At 50.3% G+C, this 21,050-nt stretch overlaps 1 protein-coding gene across 2 annotated transcripts; it reads left to right on the forward strand.

The window, feature by feature from the left end:
• The first annotated feature begins 450 nt into the window (after window positions 1–450).
• LOC116946917 (actin-like protein 6B) lies at window positions 451–21,048 on the forward strand. Of its 2 annotated transcripts, XM_032962186.2 has the most exons (14): window positions 457–1,114; window positions 3,701–3,777; window positions 5,430–5,625; window positions 6,267–6,367; window positions 8,701–8,798; window positions 9,312–9,406; window positions 9,899–10,005; window positions 10,439–10,528; window positions 13,328–13,389; window positions 14,295–14,409; window positions 15,760–15,840; window positions 16,522–16,617; window positions 16,950–17,036; window positions 18,227–21,048. In XM_032962186.2, exons 1-14 carry the CDS (start codon window positions 1,090–1,092, stop codon window positions 18,305–18,307), a joined length of 1,311 nt encoding a protein of 436 aa, XP_032818077.1. In that variant the 5' UTR covers window positions 457–1,089; the 3' UTR covers window positions 18,308–21,048. The 2 variants fall into 2 exon arrangements, with proteins under 2 accessions (XP_075926382.1, XP_032818077.1); XM_076070267.1 differs by lacking the exons at window positions 16,522–16,617; window positions 16,950–17,036; window positions 18,227–21,048 and adding an exon at window positions 16,110–16,506 and having other exon boundaries at window positions 451–1,114.
• Window positions 21,049–21,050: the final 2 nt, after the last annotated feature.

Below are 21,050 nucleotides of genomic sequence, written 5' to 3' on the forward strand. Positions count from 1 at the left end.
GTGGCGCGAAGGCAAAAGCAAATAAGCAAAACCTTACGGCCTCAAGTATCCTAAAAAGGCCCCAGATTTTAAAACCAAAATTAGGTGCACGAAAACGCCGTCTCAAATTTTGCGCCATATAAGCACGACAATCTGTTAATGCTAATACCATGATTAAAATATATTAGTCGCATTAAGCACGCGAACGCATTTATCTCATCTCGATACATAGCTCACCGCCGTCAGTATGTATTCATCTCACTAGGAACGTATAAAATCGAAAGAGAGGGGGAGGGTGGGTGGACAAAAAAATATATTTTTCTGCTTAGATTAGCCACCCCCCCCCCCCCTCGGTGTGCTTGCACCACCACTGCGTTGGGGGGAGCGGGAGTGGTGTCTCTCTCTCTCTCTCTTGTCTCTCCGTCTCTCCACATCCCCGTGGCGTTCTCTGTCATCCCAGTGAAAGGGAGAGAGAGAGAGAGTAGGGGACGCGAGCCCGGTGTCTCCCAGCCCCTCCCGTAGATAAACCCCACGCTTCCCATTATTGAGGCCAACATTGCGGAAAACGAGACGTACAGCAGCCCATGGCGCGCACACACACATTTTTTTAAAAAAAATATATCTAATACAGCAACAACCTCAGCTCAGCCATCACACAAGACCTCGCAGCATTACAGCGATTTAATTAATTTCGCCAAAAAAATAAACTCATCCGTAAACACTAATGATATAACGTAATGATGTGCTGTGTGCAGCTCAATTATTTTGTTCGCTTGTGTTTTCACATTTTAAAAGAGACAATGCGTGCGCTGTGTGTGTGTGAGAGAGAGCGTCGGCGTTATTTTGTATGCGTCGTGTGCGATGTGTGATGTGCAACGCATGGGGCACACGCACACGCACGCGCGCGCGCGCACGCACGCACGCGCGCTTACGGACCCGTAGGCGCGCGCCGTTCTATACTGTAGGGAATACGACAGCTTCCACACGGCAGTAGGTGCTATACAATAGGCAGTGGCGGGTTGACACGGGAGCACCGCAGAGAGAGAGAGAGAAGCAAAAAAGGGTCGGCGACCGCGAGATAAAAACCTGCCTGCTGCCCTGCTGCCCAGAATGAGCGGAGGGGTTTATGGAGGAGGTAAATGCTGGACAGCGACCCGGTGGGGTTTCTGCACGGCTGCGTGTGTGCGCGTGTGTGAATGTACGGAGGCGCTCGCTAAACAGTACTTGCTCATAGAGTATTTTAAAGGATATACGGTTTAGTGTGTGGTGTATGCCATGTGGGGGGAGCGGTGGCGCAGTGGTTAGCGGACTGCGAACCCCGCGACGCGAGTTCGATTCCCGCCGGTGGCGGATACAGAATTTTAACCGGTCCTGGGCCTCCCCTAGGTCGACTCAGCTTTGAATGAGTACCCGATGCGGTGTGTTAATATCAGCGTTGGAGAGCAAAAGGCGGTCGGCTGTGGTGCTGGCCACCCATCCCTTTCGTGTGCCGTGCCGGCCTTCTTAGGTGCTCGCTAACAGCACTTGCCCCAACAGTCCGTTATAGGCTATACGGGGGATCTTTGTCGTCTGGTATACGCACACACATCCGTGTATGTACAAAAGTGCATGCATGTATGTGACCATGTCTTTTTGCGTGTATGTATGGGTCTGTGTGCGTGCAATATATGTTTACTGGGTAGGTATGGGTGTATTCTATATGGGCATGTATGCGTGTGAATGGCAATGTCTTTGTCCATGAATGGTGTGTACGTACGCATGGTGTATATGCATATCTATAAGTCTGCATGCCTCTATATGTATGGGTTACATGCGAACTGCGTGTACACACACGGGTATATTTCTTAACGTTTGTTTAACCAAGAGTCTCATTACTCCTTTGCAGGAGGGTCCTGCCAAGTGTTTGCAGTAGGGGCGATAAGTGCACGTGTATTACAAAAGGGTAATTTAATCATTGATTGGCGTATCTGCTTTGTAGTAAATGTGTGTGTGTGCAGACACACAGCAGATGGACACGTGCAGTATGCGTTTATATGTACCGTATCTAATTGAATTAAGCGTACGGTATATGCACATGTGTCTATGCTTATGTCTATGTATACGTATATGGCATGGCGACCACCAGTGATGACTATCTGAACCGGCCCTGGGCCTCCCGTAGGTCGACTCAGCCTTCAATGAGTACCTGGTGCGGTGTGCAAACATCGCCACTGGGGAGACAAAGGCGGCCGGGCGTGGTGCTGGCCGCCCACCCCCTCGTGTGTCGTTCCGGCCTTCATAGGTGCTCGCTAACAACACTTGGCCCAACAGGCTGTTGAGGCTATACGGGGAATCTTTGTCTTCTTTGTATTTGTACATCCACGACAATGTATCCATAAGGGTTGCTCAACGATAACCGGTTTTCAGCATCGATTTTCGATTCCAAAAGAGTCGCCCCATGGTAATCGATCCAAGTGAAATCTTTGTAATGAATGCCCCCTGATGCTCTACGGGTAAACACAGTAGAAAGGTAAAGGTGCAGCGCTGAGATTTCTTGCTCACGCCACTGCTGGCGGAAGGGCCGCCACCAGAGGGAGCTCCAGAGGGCAATTGGCCCACTCTTCCACACTGACCAGAGGCGTTGGAAGAGGACGACGCACTAACACTTGAACGCCACCACACGCGAACTGCTGATTGGCTAACCGCATGATAGACCCACGTACTGTAACTCAATGCTTCAGCTGCCACGCCGGGAGATGGCATTGAACCGGTACTGCTCTGGACGACGGCAAGTCCATTGTGCGCTAACTAATCATTCCACCAAAGCAGCAAACCATTCGGTCCTCGCTTAAATAGACGCGCGCGTTATGTTTACGATGATTCACTGTATATGTTGAGGGTTAGGCCCCGTAATGATCTGGCTAAATGTGTGTCGTAAGACCCTCCCACCACCCGACATAGCTAACAAAATTAAGATTAAAACGTCACGTGTTGGAGCGTCTTAAGCCACCGGTGAGTCGAGGAACATTTCTCACAACCAGATTTAGCAGCAATTAGTTACGATTTGCGTTCGAAATTACATCAATCATTTTGAGGACAAAATCCAGGAAGTCAGCGTCAAATGTGTAAAAAGACAAACATTCACTCGCCAAATTTAACAAACGCTGCGAGACCCAAGAGCTCAAGGGCCCCCAGATTCATGAAAAAATAGAGCCACTTTCTTCATCCCAAATGGAAACCCTGATTAAGCAAAACAAGATCATTAACAACAAAAGCCCCCATAGATAACTCTTGTTATCTCCTGTCATATACAGGGGCACCAATATTGCAGGTTTACTCCTCTTATCCAGGGGGATAATAGAATGAATTTGCCACGTGACTCCTCTTTTCCACGGAAAAATTGTGAATAATAGGAAGTCATTCGTTACGCATTATGGGTACAATTGCAGATGGTAATAATAATCCTAAATAGGGCCGCAGAAAATAGGAGTTTTCGCGGACCCTACAGCTGCCGTGGATGATAGCGGTCGTGGGTTTTATGGCCGTGGATAATAGGCGACCTGGATAGCTAACTTGTCTATATCCCTTCTGGTATCCTACTGGGATGTTATAAATGGAAAGGAAGGGGTCCTCCATAATAATTCCTGCCTCAGGGCCCCCAATGGGCAAGCACCACCACAGGCTGTTTCACTGTGTGGTGGTGGTTGTTGTTGTTACTGTTCTCGCTGTCATAATTCCACAGACGAAGTGGGAGCGCTTGTGTTTGACATCGGATCGTACACGGTGCGTGCTGGATATGCCGGGGAGGATTGTCCCAAGGTATAAAAATCTTCAACTTTTCCATCACGCGCCCATTTCAAATCACGCTACGTTTTTCATCATTTCCATCTCGGCTTCTGAATATGCTACTGCAAGTGACTGGCCTCAAAATTATCAACACTGTTGCTTGGGGCGGACAAATGTTCAATCACACGCCGCATGTCCATGACGATCACATACGCATGCACCGTCACCCGACAATCACGCTCTCATGCGGACACTTAAATCTCACACGCACAAGAGGTGACCGGGTGGCTCGGAGGCCATAGCGCTGTGCTGCCACTGTTGAGGTGCTCGGTTCAAATCCAGGCAGCTGACTGTGATTAAGCTGGGTCTTCGTGTCTTGTGAGTAAATTATCTCAGCCCGGTCACCAATGACCGCACAAAAACACCAGCACAGTACATTTTGGTGCTGCACTAAATTTGGCTAAATGTCAGCTCTGAGAATTAAAAAATCACTTTGACTTTAATGCGACGAACCTCCCTCTCAAATGTAGAGTGAGTTGAAAGTGCTGCCTTCTACTGTGTGTGTGGACGAGAGGTCACTTGAAGCGATCTCAGAGGTAGCTCTATGATTTCTTCTTCCACAGGCCATTCTCTACCACAGAGGATTGCATTGCTCTGTCAGCACAAATGATAACACCATCACCATTATCACTGCCATCAACAGCGTAACTGCTCCAAGTGGTGTACTCATCACGGTGAACAACACGTAAACATGAACCATTATCATCACTCCAGAATCACACACAACTCTGATCATTACTCGCTCCCTCCCACCACCATCACCCAGCAATCACACGCCCATGGAGATACTTACACAACAACTTTCATCGCCGTCAAATAAAATAAAGACAAAGACCCCCCCCCCCCCACCCTGTACAGCCTTTAACAGACTTTTGGGGCAAGTGCTGTTCGCAAGGACCTACGGCACGGCACACGAGGTGGTGGGTGGCCACCTCCGCCTTTGTCTCCCGAGTGGCGATGTTGACTATTGATGCCCCCAGGGTCTGGAATGCTATTGCCAATAAACTGCAACTTGAATCACTACCTATGAGATCTTCACTCAAAACTGCTCTAGAGGAGTTGTACACCCCTAGCTGCCACTGCTATTCAGTGGCCTAAAATATGGCTCTAGATTTTGGTGTTATAATTTATTTATGTAGTTTATTGTTAAAAATTCGGTCACAATCCCTATGATCACTGTTACATTGCATTTATGGCTTTTATTTTGGTGATTTCGAAAACGTGTTTTTTGGTTTTGGCCATGTTTTTGTTTATTGTAGTACGGAGTTAGACTGATGGCCTTAATCTTAGTTGTCTTGTGGTTGTTGTTGTTATTTGACTTGCATCCCACTGGGATTTTTGCACACAGCGTTGGTGTACGGTGCTATTTCAGGAATATTTAGATGTTTTTTTTCTGGATTTTCTGTTTGCACACTTACACAGTCACTCTAAGATGTTTTCTTGTTCATGTTTTTTTTTTTGTTGCGGTTGCACCCGATTCAAGAGCCGAACGGCTCACGGGGCTATACCAAATACATGAACTATGAACTATGGAACTATTGACTGCACACCGGCACCGCCACCACCGCCGACGCGTCCTTGCTCGGCCTGCTCGCGTGTCTGCCTCTCCCCGTCGTCTCGCGCAGGCCGACTTCCCGACGGCGCTGGGCGTGGCGCTCGCCGAGCGCGAGGCAGACGGTGCCGCGGGACCGACCGACGGCGACGCCGCAACGCGCAAGGAGCGCGCCGCCGCCGCCGCGCGCACCTACTCCATCGACACCAACGCCCTGCACGTGCCGCGGGAGGGCGTCGAGATCTGCTCTCCGCTCAAGAACGGCATGAGTGCGCGGCAGGGACGGGCGCTCCGGGATCGGAGGAGGAGGGGGGGGGGCGGGGGGCGGCGGCCCGCGTGCCGGGAGCTGAGATTAGAGCGTCGAGATCTAAGATGAGGGTGCTGAGATCTGGAATTAGAGCATCGAGATCTGAGATGAGCGTGCCGAGATCTGAGATTAGAGCATCGAGGTCTGAGAGGAGGGTGCCGAGATCTGAGATTAGAGCGTCGAGATCTGAGAGGAGGGTGCCGAGATCTGAGATTAGAGCGTCGAGATCTGAGATTACAGCGTAGAGATCTTCATTGAGCGTGCCGAGATCTGAGAGAACATCGAGATCTGAGATTAAAGCATCGAGATCTGAGATTGGTTTGTCGATATCCGAGATTAGAGCATCGAGATCTGAGATTAGAGCGGCGAGATCTGAGATTAGAACGTAGAGATCTGAGATGAGGGTGCCGAGATCTGAGTGCACCGAAATGTTAGTTTAAAGTCGTGCTCTCTAATCCGCGTGTTCATCTTTCTTTCCCATTACAATTCCAAGCGCGCTCCCCTCCGCGATTCTCTCGCGCACTTTTCATCTTTCGTTCTGACTACCTTAACATCAACGGCCGTCGATGTCCGCGCGCGTCTGCCCCTCCCTTTGCAAAACAGTCGAGGACTGGGACAGCTTTCAGGCCATCCTCGACCACACTTACCGACGGCACATCAAGTCGGAGACGCCGCTGCATCCCGTGCTCATGTCCGAGGCTCCCGTGAGTTCCCCTCCCTCCCTCGACCGTCACGCACGTGGGCGACGCCCATAGTTCGCATGTCTCGGCCAGGGTTCAGAAGCCTGCGGCCCGTAGGCACAAAACGTGACCCGCTACTCAAACTTATTCCGACCCGCAGCAACATGAGGTCAAACCATTTCGAAAAAGCCCGCAAATTATATTTATCCGTCGATGCAAGCATGTCAGCTGCACTAATTGGATTCTAGAGGGAGGGATGCTATTTAGTGTTTTTTCAGAAGTGACCTGGCCACAAATGATAGCTCAACGAAGTGGCTTATACTGTGTAGATGTAGAGCAGCCAAAGCATGCTTCTAAATGTGGTGGAGAAAACCGGGGGACCCTAGAATAATCGATGGGACCACGGGGAGAGAGACATGCAAACTCCAAATATACAGCAGGCGTCAGGCTCGGGATCGAACCGACGACTTCCTGTATACCAACCTAGGTAGTTAACATCTGTCCACCATGGCGCCCCTTGGTCTGCTAAGGCTATTTTTTTTTATTTTAGCACTCAAGGGCCTATTGCCGGTACAGCATATTTGGTTTGTGAACCCATCTGTGCAGACCTTTCAGTGTTTTCCCTTTTGTTGTGGTTTTTTATTGGGTTACTCCAGCTGTCTTCCACACGAAAACCACTCCGAAAGATAAAATTAACCAAACATCCCAGTGCAGGTAACTCCTAAAATGTGGCTTAATATGGCGTTCCTGGCTCACAGGTGACGAAATGACATTTATCCCTCTATTTAAGACTGAAAGAGGATAATTTCTCCATATTTCTGGCTGTCACATGATGATGCTAGTTGTAATTACTGACGAAACATCGTAGTGGAATTGTAAATGTTTTGGGTTTACTCTCAAACACACCGGTGTGCTGCTGTAACGAATTGGCACGTTTTGTTTACGTGACAAACCTTACTAATTGGCAGTTGGGTGGTGGCGGGTGTAACGACACATTTATATTTATGCGATCGAACCCAAAAACCCTCTTATGGATAATATTGGTCGTCAAAGCCTGCATGTTAAACTGAATAATGTGTAGTTATGTATTTTATCCACCGTTTCGAGATTGAGAGGTTATGGAGTGAGTCTACCTCTGACCGGGAGTAACTATGACCAGGGGCGGAGCCACAGGGGGGGGGCTTGGGGGGGCTTAGCCTCCCTGAAATTTTGGGAAAGTCGGTAATCGAGATAACCGGATATCCAGCTGCTGCAAAATGCTGGCTGCCACCTTGTGTGCTGCTACCTTGTGCTGCCCTGCAGGCTTCCACCTTGTGCTGCCCTGCAGGCTGCCACCTTGTGCTGCCCTGCAGGCTGCCACCTTGTGCTGCCCTGCAGGCTGCCACCTCGTGCTGCCCTGCAGGTTGCCACCTCGTGCTGCCCTGCAGGCTGCCCCCTTGTGCTGCCCTGCAGGCTGCCACCTTGTGCTGCCCTGCAGGCTGCCACCTCGTGCTGCCCTGCAGGCTGCCACCTCGTGCTGCCCTGCAGGCTGCCACCTCGTGCTGCCCTGCAGGCTGCCACCTTGTGTGCTGCCCTGCAGGCTGCCACCTTGTGCTGCCCTGCAGGCTGCCACCTTGTGCTGCCCTGCAGGCTGCTTGAGCGGCAGCCTTCCGAACTTATCGAACTTATTAGCCACATCAGCGGCTCCGACCTATTAATAAACTCCGCGTTCAAATCCAATAATATTTGTTTTATACATTTGTGGCGCCCATTGGAAATCATACACTGGATATCTCAGAATATTGAAGTCAGCCCCCCCAAAGTCAAAATCCTGGCTCTGCCCTTGCCTATGACGAAATTGTCCACCTGTCCATTCATATTTCTGTCCCTCCAACCGTCCGTCCGTCCGTCTGTGCGTCTATCCTTCTGTCTGGTCATCCATCCCTTCGTATATTATAATAATAATAATAAAGTGTTATTACATTTGGTGTTCGCGAAATTCTTGTAACATTTCACAGACGTAGTCTGAACGAGTTTCGCATTGTGTTCCCAATCCAGTTACTTGTGGGTCATTTTTTTTCTTGCCAAAATTGGGCTGTGACGTCGGTGCCCAGTGGCTCACTCGTTTAGAATGACGTCGGGGGGGGGGAGGTGGGAATCTTTAACGTCCAATGCGTAGTAGATGGAGCTCTATCTACGGTTAATGCACCGGCGGTTATACCCAGGGAGGCTTGTCGGATTCGAATCTTGAACCTCTGCAAAAAGCGGTTAACGCGCCACTGCCGGGCCGTGCCACCGCACGGTCCGTGCACATATCCGTCCGTCCGGCCGTCCACCCCCGTCACATCTCACGGGCCTTGCGTTTGTGCCGCACGCAGTGGAACGCGCGGGGAAAGAGGGAGAAGCTCACGGAGATCATGTTTGAGCACTACAACATCCCCGCCTTCTTCCTGTGCAAGACGGCCGTACTCTCCGCGTATCCCCCCCCCCCCGCCACGCGCCCCCTCCACGGGGAACAGCTGGAAACCTGGCCACAGCCAAGCAGTAGCCGGGCTGATACATTTACCTCTTTTTCACTGGTTAGGTCTGTGGTTATAGCTACAGATTGGAGCCCGGAGGCCCACCACCCAGCAGTCGTTTGACAAATGGGCGGTGTGCGTGAAGATTATTGGCGCTCGACGAGCTCTTGCCTGCTGAATAAAAGGGCATTGTTGCAAATGGGCAGATGGGGCTTCATTTATGTATATGACAATGACGATGATGATAATGATGACAATGATGATGATGATGATTATGATGATGACAATGATGAACATGATGACGACATTGCTCAAACTAATGATGATGACGAAGACCATGATCATAATAATGACGATGATGACGACTACAATGATGATGACGATGATCGTGATGATGATGATGATGACCACGGTGACGATGATGGGATAGAAGAAGCAGCCCTGCTTGTGTCTCCTTGACGACGGCGTAGCTTCGCGAACGGGCGCTCCACGGGTTTGGTCCTAGACAGCGGAGCGACGCACACCACGGCCATCCCCGTGCACGACGGATACGTCCTGCAGCAGGGTGAGGGCACACGCGCCACTCGTGCCAGGATAGGTGCACACAATTTACGGTTAATCTCAGTGGGCTCTCGTCTGGTTATTAATACGTTTTACGAATGAATGAACGAGTTAACAAAGCCGTTCGTTTTAATTGGCCTCTCCCCTCGTAAATAAAATGCACAGATTAATAGACGAATGACCCAATGAAGGTGCCGGTCAGTCTCAATTGGCTCTCACCTGTTATACATAAATCACATGTTAAAATGAATGAGTTTATGCAATCGTTATTGTCAATGGGCTCTCACCTGGGCAAAATTAAGTACAACACGAACGAATGAATGAATGAGTGAGTTCATGAAAGAGACGTTAAGTCTCATCGGGGCTCTCGCCCGGTCAAGAAATTATAACCTGCGTAAGCGAACGAATTCATGAATCAATGGACTCTCTCGGTTAGTGGGTGATGAGGCAGTGTCCGTCTTTCTGACTCCTGTGTCCGTCCGTCCACTTGGCGCAGGCATCGTGAAGTCGCCGCTCGCCGGGGATTTCATCACCATGCAGTGCCGCGAGCTCTTCCAGGAGACTGCCATCGAGATCACGCCGCCCTACCAGATTGCCGCCAAGGTAAACTAAACTATTAAACTCGTTTTATTTTGGCAGGTAAGGCCCACTGAGCCCGCTTCACCCTTCGTCAGGGCGCCGCTGTGCCAAGATGTTAACTAACTCGCCTGGTATGCAGGAGGTCGTGGGTTCGATCCTGACCCTGACGCCTGCTGCTGTATATTTGGAGTTTGCGTGTCTCTCTCTTTCCCTGTGGTCGCGTGGATTTTTATCCGGGTTTTCACTCCACTTTTTAAAACATGCGTTTAGAGCATTTTTGCTGCTCTGAATTTCAACATGATAAGCCACTTCGTTGGGCCATCATTTGTGGCCAGGTCACTTCTGAAAAAGAGCTACAGTGTATAGCTCAGTGGGCCTTACCTGGTAAACTAAAAAAAAAAAATTCCCATAGTTTTTCGTGGCAGCGTTACAATGACCCCCTGGGTGTCACCTGCAGGAGCCGGTACGGGAGGGGGCGCCCCCCAACTGGAGGAAGAAGGAGAAGCTGCCGACCGTGAGCAAGTCCTGGCACACGTACATGTGCAACGTGAGTGCCCGGCACCGCACCCTACGAGAACCGTACCGCGCAGCACACGCAGTGCACACCGCACAGCACGCGTCGTGCAGTACGCACAGTGAAGCACGCGCCACACAGTACACACCGCACAGCATGTACTACACAGCACAAAGTATACACAGTACACACCACACAGCATGCACCCCACATTACAACATCAACCGCCATTCACCACTAAGTGGTGGTGATCACCACGACGCTTGTGCCAGGCTATGTGCATGTTAAGGCCACGTGAAGTGTCGAATGCCCGCTGGCAGGAGGTCACAGGACAGACCAAGGTGCCCATACACCACTTGTGCCCCCTACTGTGCCAACTTGCTGTGTTTTAGCCACCCGGCACTCCGCTCGTTGTTGTGAGCGTCGCTCCTCTGCCCTCCATTGTTGCTGGAAGGCGACTGTCTCCAACTGCCCAGTAGCGTCCTTCATGAGCCTCCTCCACAGAGGCCGATCTTGACACCGCTGGTACCAGTCATCGGCATTCCACTCAGCTTCACATCCTCTTGTACCACATCACTCCATCGTCTCTCTAGCCTGTGCCGTGCCCGGCCGAACAAAAGCTGTTTCGGCATGCGGTGGCTGGGCATGCGGGCTACATGATCCAGCCAACGCAACTTTGCCTGCCGGAAGAGCTCACCGATGGGACCTTGCCCAGATCTTTCAAGGATTTGTGAGCTCCTCACACAATCCAGCCTGGTTGAACCCAGGATGAATCGTACATAGGCCAGCCTAAATATTTCTACCCGACGAAGATGTTCTATTAGGGGGGGGTCCACGTTTCGCAAGCATAAAGAAGGGAGGGCATGACCGTGGCCGAGAAGGCCCGAAGCTTTGTGTGGAGTGACAGACCAGGTAATTTTGACACAGTGTTACGCAGCCGATGAAAAGATAATGCCGCTCGACTGATTCGGAGTGAGACCTCTGCTGTGAAACCGGAGCAAGTCATGAGCAGACTGCTCAGGTACGGAAAACTCTCCACTCTATCCACAACTGCCCCATCACCAATTGGGAGTTGTGGGTGTGGAGTGTCTGATTGCACAAAATACCCAGGCAGGTGCTTAGTTTTATTTGGGGCCCACCTCTTAGTGGCACGCTCCAGCTTCAGCAGCAACGCCTCCAACTCCTCCTTTGAGTGAGCAGCAATCACGAGATCATCGGCATACATAAAATGGTTGACCAATAGGGAACCATTCACACCCGGGCATCGATTAGCCTCCCATGTTGTCTTTACCAGAAGAAAATTCCTCTGGTACAGCCATCGATGGCTTCACAAACTACGTGGTCGAAATAAATATTAAATAATGTGGGAGCCAGGGGACATCCCTGTCGCACCCCAAGGTGAATAGGGAATGACTCTGACTCCCGGCCACGTAGTTTTACCTGGGCCTGCTCACCATCATGAAGGCCCTTAATGATTGTGAGCAGAGAGTCATGGACTCCGAAAGCACGAAGAACAACCCAGAGCCCAGGCCTACTGATGGTATCGTAGGCCTTTACCAGGTCAATAAAGCAGAGATGGCTGAAACCACATTGGAATGTGGTTTCACACAGTACACACCGCACAGCACACACCATAGAGTACACAGTGCACAGTACACACTGTTCAGTACACACAAATCGCACAGAGCACACACAGCACACACACACACCATAGGGCACGCAACGCACAGAACGCACCACACATCACACAGTGCACGTGATTCACAGGCCCATTCCTCCACATTGCTTGATTACAGGATGCGTTCGATTGCACGAGAGCGACCCTGTGTGTCGTCACGTGGTTCAATGAGACTCTGTGTCGTCACGTGGCTCAAGAGACCCTGTGTGTCGTCACGTGGCTCAATGAGACCCTGTGTGTCGTCACGTGGTTCAATGAGACCCTGTGTGTCATCACGTGGCTCATTGAGACCCTGTGTGTCGTCACGTGGCTGAATGAGACCCTGTGTGTCGTCACTTGGCTGAATGAGACCCCGTGTGTCGTCACGTGGCTCAAAGAGACCCTGTGTGTCGTCACGTGGCTCAATGAGACCCTGTGTGTCGTCACGTGGCTCAATGAGACCCTGCGTGTCGTCACGTGGCTCAATGAGACTCTATGTGTCGTCACGTGGCTCAATGAGACCCTGTGTGTCGTCACGTGGCTCATTGAGACCCTGTGTGTCGTCACGTGGCTCAATGAGACTCTGTGTATCGTCACGTGGCTCAATGAGACCCTGTGTGTCGTCACGTGGCTCAATGAGACTCTATGTATCGTCACGTGGCTCAATGAGACCCTGTGTGTCGTCACGTGGCTCAATGAGACCCTGTGTGTCGTCACGTGGCTCATTGAGACTCTGTGTGTCGTCACGTGGCTCAATGAGACCCTGTGTGTCGTCACATGACTCATTGAGACCCTGTGTGTTGTCACGTGGCTCAATGAGACCCTGTGTGTCGTCACGTGGCTCAAAGAGACCCTGTGTGTCGTCACGTGGCTCAATGAGACCCTGTGTGTCGTCACGTGGCTCAATGAGACACTGTGTGTCGTCACGTGGCTCAATGAGACCCTGTGTGTCGTCACGTGGCTCAATGAGACCCTGTGTGTCGTCACGTGGCTCAATGAGACCCTGTGTGTCGTCACGTGGCTCAATGAGACTCTGTGTGTCGTCACGTGGCTCAATGAGACTCTGTGTATCGTCACGTGGCTCAATGAGACCCTGTGTGTCGTCACGTGGCTCAATAAGACCCTGTGTGTCGTCACGTGGCTCAATGTCGTGTCGCCGTTTTCGTCCCGCGCAGGAGGTGATCCAGGACTTCCAAGCGACGGTGCTCCAGGTTTCCGATTCTCCCTACGACGAGCAGTGAGAACGTTTCCCGGTCGATATTTTCAAGTGACAGGTTCCCCTTGCTCTCTCCGGGTTCGCCTTGTGCGACTTGGCGTATGCGCGGAAAACCTATTTATACCCAACATTCACCATATTATGCAGTTTGAATTCACTTGGAAGCGGCTAAGCGAGGGAAACCTGTATTCTTCTGCGTATGGCTGATGTTGATGTTGAGCAACAACTATAATCTTACGTGGAGGTGGAGGGCGCCACGATGGCAAGATGTTAACTACTTCGCCTGGTATACAGGGGGTCGTGGATTTCATACTGACCGTGACACCTGTATATTTGTAGTTTGCATGTTCTCGCCGTGCTCGCGTGGTTTTTTCTCCGCGTCCTCCGGTTTTTCCCTCCATATTTAGAATCAACACACGTTTAGAGTGTTTGGCTGCTATACATTTCCACGTGATAAGTCACTTCGTTGAGCTATCATGTGTGGCCAGGTCGCCTCTGAAAAAAGAGCCACATAGCTCAGTGGGCCTTAGCGGGTAAAATAAAAGAAATGTTTATCGTTTTAGTTCAGTTTGACGAGCCAGATAATCGCATCAGGAGCAGCTGAGTGGTGTGGCGATGCCTCCTCCTTCGTATTTGTGAATCGGCCCATTGAGTCGTTCTATGTTGCCATGGCTTCCAGGTGGCCACAGTTGAGAGTGATTGGCTGATGATGATGATTGATGATGGTGATTATTATTATAACAATGGCGATGATTTTCAAGGGCGAGCGACCATGAACAAATCCGTCTCTCCACCCCAAACCCAACCCTGATCCCACCATCCGGACCTCTGCGTGCCTCTGGCAACGTGAGTCTGCCACCCACGTTCATTATACCCCCCCATGCCCCCCCCCCTCCGTGGCCCCCCTCCTCCTCTCGCCATGCCAGGTCTGCCGCCCAGATGCCGACCGTGCACTATGAGTTCACCAACGGCTACAACTGCGACTTTGGGGCCGAGCGCCTCAAGATTCCCGAGGGCCTCTTTGATCCCTCCAACGTGAAGGTGCGTCACCATTGTCACCGTCATCACGATCGTCATCATCACCATCGTCGTCGTCATCACCATCATCGTCCCCATTATCATCAATATCATCATCATCGCCATCATTGTCGTCATCATCATCATCGCCATCGTCGTCATTGCCATTGTCATCGTCGTCATCATCATCTTCATCGTCAATACAGTGAGCTGCAGAAAGAGAAAAAGACTCAAGACCATATGGAGGAATTTTGAGGCAAACGCCTGGCATTGGGCAAAGGATGAATGGGGTTCAAGTTGAACCTGTTCACAAGTAGAATAAGGTTTTTTTGGAAGGATGTTTTCATCTTTGTCCTCTCTATCGGCCATCCAAACAATTGGATGGATGATGACAATGATGAATATGAAATGATTATTGTGACCGCGATGTGTTCTTACTAACAAAGACAAAGCCTTAACAGACTGTTAGGGCAAGGTTTGTTATCATGCACCTATGAAGGCCAGCACAGTGGGGTTGGCCAGCATCACGCCCGGCCACCTTTGTCTCCCCGATGCTGATGTGTATACACAGCACCAGCTATTGCCCACTGTTACTGGTCGTGAGCAGGAATCTAAATCTGGCCACCTGGCTCATTGTGCAGTGCGCTAACCACTGCGCACCCGCTCGCCATACTAACACACACAAAGGCAAATACAAAGATCCCCGGTATAACCTTATCAGACTGTTGGGGAAAGTGCTGTTAGCGATTACCTATGAAGGCTGGCACGGGACACGATGGGGTGGGTGACCAGAACCACGCCCGGTCACCTTTGTCTCCCAAGTGGCGATGTTTACACACCGCACCAGGTACTCATTTTGAGGCTGAGTCGACCTAGGAGAAGCCCATGACCGGTTCAGATAATCGTCACTGGTGTTGGCCACGAGCAAGAGTCGAACTCGGGTCGCCAGGTTCGTATTGCAGCGCGCTAACCGCTACACTACCACTCCCCACACACACAGACAAGCACAAACGCGCATACACACCAACATTGGGGGGGACCAAATCTTCCAGGGGGTCTGAGGGTCCCCCCCAGAAAAAAAATCTAAATTTGAAAACTAATTTCCTGCCATTTCCTGCCTAAAATATAAAAAAATTCACTAACGCATGGGAGGAACTTTTTATGTATTTTTACAATAATGTCTAATAGTGTTATTGTATTACATTGCTCTGTTTTGTTCTTTTTTTATCTTTTCTTTTTTCGTTACATGCAATGGCAGAGATGAGGGATTAATAAAGTACAACCATAACCACAATCATATCAACAGAAATCTACTTTCTAGCAATATATTGGGGGGGGGACATTTTGAGCACATGCACGTTTGTGTCGTCACAGGGGCTGTCGGGGAACACGATGCTCGGAGTGAGCCACGTGGTCACCACGAGCGTGGGAATGTGCGACATCGACATCCGACCGGTACCCGCTCACGCACGCAAAGCGCGATGATGGCGATAGTAACGTTGAGCTGCGTGCATGCGCGCACGTGTGTGTAGGGTCTCTATGGGGGTGTCATTTGTTTTGGATGATGGCTGAAGAAGTTATGTTGTGGTGATGGTGGTAGTATTGAGCTGTTTTCGTGTGTGTGTGTAGGGCCTCTAAGGGAATGTGATCGTGTCAGGTGATGGCTGACGTAGTGATGTCGGTGATGTGATGGTGATGATGGTAGTGTTTAGCTGTGTGTGTAGGGTCTCTATGGGAGTGTGGTCGTGTCGGATGATGGTAATGTAGTGATGTTGGTGATGGTGATGTGGTGGTGATGGTGGTAGTATTGAGCTCTGTGTGTGTGTGTAGGGCCTCTAAGGGAGTGTGGTCGTGTCAGATGATGGTGACGTAGTGATGTTGGTGATGGTGATGTGGTGGTGATGGTGGTAGTGTTGAGCTGTATGTGTAGGGTCTCTATGGGTGTGTGGTCGTGTCGGATGATGGTGACGTAGTGATGTTGGTGATGGTGATGTGGTGGTGGTGATGGTGGTAGTGTTGAGCTGTGTGTGTGTGTGTAGGGCCTCTAAGGGAGTGTGGTCGTGTCGGATGATGGGGACGTAGTGATGTTGGTGATGGTGGTAGTGTTGAGCTGTGTTCGTGTGTGTGTGTGTGCAGGGTCTCTATGGGAGTGTGATCGTGTCGGGAGGGAACACTCTCCTGCAAGGATTCACCGATCGCCTCAACCGAGACCTCTCACAGAAAACGCCGCCGGTCTGTGCGCCCTCATCCCAGAACATCGTGATCATCGTCAGCATCGTGCGTGTGTGTCTCCATATATGTGTCTATTTTCTCTAAGTGTATAGCTGTGTCTTTCTCTTTGCATCTCTCTGTATCTCTCCATATATCTTAGTATATCCGTGTGTATACTTGTGTATGTGTGTGTATCTGTGTGTATATAAGCGTGTGTATCTCGCTCTGTCCCTACCTGCGTGTGCATCTTTGTACGTGTGTATCATCGGTGCTCGCTAACAGCACTTGCCCCAAAAGTATGTTAAGGCTATACGGGGGTGGGGGGGATCTTTGTCTTTTGTAACGATGAGCAGAGCATGAGACTCAAGCTCATTGCCAGCCCCAGCACGGTGGAGCGGCGTTTCAGCTCCTGGGTCGGAGGCTCCATCCTCGCCTCGCTGGTATGTGGCAGCGCCCCCCCCCCCGCACCCCCCCCTCGAGTCTCCCTTGCAAAATAATTTATTGGGAATCCCATGTTCTCCCAGTGGGATAGGCGTGGAACAAAGCATGTAGTGATTCATTCATCGATTTGGTCATCACTTAATACAGGCGAGGAGAGCCCACCGTGAATTATTTCTCTTTGCCACTGCACAACTGGGCCACGCCGACGCTGTTTCGGAGCCAGCCCGGCGGGGTTCAGCAAGCACGAGGTTGTTTTGTCCACTGCTGAAGCCGAGCCGTGCCACTCCATTCACTTACACATGCACTCACTCGCTGTAGAACAGGGGAAGGACGTACCAACTCCTGACGGAAAGGGGTGCAACTCCAGAACCGAGGCACCCAGTGTAACCACTGCGCCACCCTGACGCCCGGTGTCATAATAATGAACTTTTATTTAATCTTGATTTGAAGCTTTCGTGACTGCAGGAATCCATACTCTCTGGTTCTTTCGGTAAAGTCACGTAGGTAGAAATATATAAAAGAACACACGACGTTTCGGTCGCAACACAAGCGTCCATCCTCCCAGTGGGATAGGTGACGGACGTTTGTGTTGCGACCGAAACGTCGTGTTCTTTTATTACTTTTTCTATCTACGTGACTTTACCGAAAGACCCAGAGAGTATAAACTTTTATTTTTTTTATTTTACAACGTAAGGCCCGCTGACCAATGTAGCTCTCTTCAGAAGCGACCTGGCTACAAATGGTAGCTCAACGAAGCGGCTTTTCACGTGGAAATTGACAGCAACCAAATACTCTAAACGCATTAATTATAAATGTGGAGGGGGAAACCGGAGGACCCGGAGAAAAATCCACGCGACGACGGGGAGAGAGGCTCACAAACTCCAAATATACAGCAGGCGTCAGGTTTGGGATCGAACCCAACATTCCTGTTTACCAGGCGAGGTAGTTAACTTCTCGCCACTCACTTTGCAGATAAGGGGGGAGAACATACGAACTCCACTCACTCGCACTCACATTCACTCACACTCACTCTCTGCAGAACAGTGAGAGAACACACGAACTCAGAATAGAAAGGTGTCCGAGTCCGGAATCGAGGCACCAGTGTTCCCACTGGGCCGCCCTGCCACCCGATGTGACAACAACAACAACAATCATAACAAAATGACACACTGTCTCGTCTCTCCTAAAGGGCACGTTCCAGCAGATGTGGATTTCCAAGCAGGAGTACGAGGAGGGAGGGAAGCAGTGCGTGGAGAGGAAATGCCCCTGAGCCGCCCGATCATTGCATCGAGCGGCGCCAGGCGACGGCGCGTCCGCGCGTGCGTGCGCACGAGAGCCGCTTCCAACGGGGGCTCCTGCGTCAACTGTTCCGCGCGCGCGCGCGCGTTCTCTCGCGGTATTTGACCGCCGGAGTTGGGACGGACGGACGGACGGGGCGAACGAGTGAGCGAGCGACCGCCGTGCACGGAACGCGCGTGCGGATGGAGTCGACCGTGGCGGAGGGCGATGCGGTGCGGCAAAATCAGAATGCCATTGTTCTTTACTACACTAAACCCCCCGCCGCCAACCCAACTCAGACCCAGCGCTACGGTGGATTTGAATTGCCGACTGCAAAGTTGTTGACGATGCAGCGGGGGGCTCGTGCATTGCCTGGCATTGGCAGTGGTGTTGTGCAAGCACAGGCTGACGATACTTTAGGACCGTTGTGATTAGACGAAGGCTCTGTATTGTGGTGGTGGTGCTGGTTAGGGTTGGTTAGTGGAGTGCCCTAAGTTGAAATTTACCTTTGGCCGGTGTCCGCCCACCCCCTCCCTACCCACCCCTCCCCCGTCTCCAACTTATAAGCTCATAAGTGAGATGACAGAAGAGATATAGAGAGGGATTAGAGATTACTTAGCTATGTAAATGTTAATTAGATGTGTTGAATAGGATTTGAATTTGACATTTGGTTGGACCCCTGTTTTTTTATGAATCCAGCTCCCTTGAGCTGATTAAAACCCGAAGCTCCACGGTATCGGCTCAGGGGACTGATACCATGTCAGAGCACTGCTGGTTGAATCCAGGTTTCACCGGCCCATGATTAAATTGGGCTCCTAAGTGAAGCGTTATTGATGATGGCCTAAGCCTCGTACCTGATCACTGCACGCAAAAAAACGCCTTCACATTTCATTTGGTATCATCTCCATAGCATGGAGTGTGGGAGAGTTAAGCACTTGAAGGTGGTCTCAGTAGTAGCTCTGTAATGTCGCCTTCCACAGGGCATTCTCTAATAATGCTCTTCAAGATCTCTGAATGGAGAGTTCATCTCCTTCCATGATGCCAATGGCCCAGTACCTGGGAAGAGAACTTGGGGGAAAGACAGAAAAAAGTGTTAAGGCAGTGTTTGTTCATGATGGTGGTTCTAAAGTGTGAATACGTGTGCAGGGTGGAAGTTGTTCAATGGACTTAGCCACAGGATCATCAGTAAGTATTTTTACATTACCGATCTTATTGTCGTAAGTTACAAATGTGTTGTGAGAAAAATCTTAATGTCTGGAAAGAGGATTTCTGCAGTTCAGACTGCACTGAATTCAACCAAACCAGCTCAGAGGTCAAATATCCAGGCCTGTGATCAAACCAGGTTCTCAAATATTGTGTTGATTGCCTAAACCTTGGTCACACAAAAAAAAACCTCGTTCAATTTGCTTCCACACTTGGTTACATTTTATTTCTGAACGTTTACTCTCATAATGGGTTGTAAGGTGCTGCCCACTAATTTGTGTTCGAGAGGTCACTTGAAGGGATCCCAGTAGTTTTGTGATGTTCGCTTTCATCGGCCATTCTCTACCACAGAGGGTCCCCACTGCTCCGTGAGAGGTCTCAATCGACACCGTTTCACGGCGGAACGCCGGTAATCAAATTCGGGATAACATTTAGGGCAGAGCTTTTGTTTTTCGACCAAATCGCCCTAAATGCGCTCGAATCGTTTCAGAATTGAGAAGCGCATAAGGGTTGGTGCCCGGTTAGCGCTTGGATGGGTAGCTGCCAAGGCTTTGCCAGGTGTTGTAGGAGTGTGGCTGGCTTACTAGGGGTGCTCCAATTTCCTCCCACACGAAGCCCAACTCTCAGTGATGGGAAAAGCCAAACATCCCTAATGTGGCAGGACCCTCCTGAAAATGCCTTGATGATCACTTAAGCCTTCTCAGGCATCACCATAGTATTTAAAAAGACATAACAAGGGACTAATTTCAGACATTATAAGAAACGGGCAAGGGCTCTCCAGAGAAGTAAAAATTGCTTCAAAGGCATGGTGGTTTAAAAGGCACGTTGGTTTAAAGTGATATTGTATACAAACTCGTTGTGTTGCCATGGCGCATTACGGGTAAAACCAGTATTAGCAGAACTCCATTCTTTACAGTATTGCTTTTTGTTGGACACGGTCCCCCTAGTTTATATGGAGTGCTCCTGCCAATGACATTTGGTAATTCAGCAGCATTTGTTTAACCCTGAACTGCTGACGAGACTGAAGGTTAAAGACCAGTTATGAATTTGCTTTCTGAAAAAGATCTATTCGATATTGGTCTGGAAAAGCAAAAGGCTGACCGACAAGTATTGTGGGTACACAGAACGCGAGTTCAGTTTTGTGCTGGAGTTAAGGTGGAAGCAAGCAAGCGCCTTCCCTCTTGAGGACACAATTCACGTTACTTCCTGGCCAAACAGACAGGCCAATGGCATTACTCAAAGAGTTTTACAGACTCGCACATGCAGCGTGCGTCGTGTGGCAGCAGCAGCAGCAGCAGGGGCAGCGACGGTGGCTCGGTGGAGATAAATGTTGACCGTTTTGTAAAGTTATTTCGTTACGTAAAAATGATGGTGCTTAATTGTCGTCGAGAAGCTTACCTTGATGTGATCAAAGTTAACCGAAAGCGGACGCCACACGTTTTACGTGGCAGTGCATGTTCCAGTCGTGTACTCTTGGCGAGCGTGGTTGGTTGCGTGTCAGTGAAGTGATTAAACAGACTCCAAACAGAACA

The sequence above is a fragment of the Petromyzon marinus genome, chromosome 28, assembly GCF_048934315.1.
Source record: "Petromyzon marinus isolate PM22_M1 ecotype Great Lakes invasive population chromosome 28, UKy_Petmar_22M1.pri1.0, whole genome shotgun sequence".
NCBI lineage: Eukaryota > Metazoa > Chordata > Hyperoartia > Petromyzontiformes > Petromyzontidae > Petromyzon > Petromyzon marinus.

Coding starts and splice junctions, on each gene's coding strand:
- LOC116946917 (XM_032962186.2), top strand. CDS start 1,090: ATGAGCGGAGGGGTTTATGGAGGAG. Junction 1,115..3,700: donor CGGAGGGGTTTATGGAGGAG/GTAAATGCTGGA, acceptor ATAATTCCACAG/ACGAAGTGGGAGCGCTTGTG. Junction 14,410..15,759: donor TTGATCCCTCCAACGTGAAG/GTGCGTCACCAT, acceptor GTGTCGTCACAG/GGGCTGTCGGGGAACACGAT.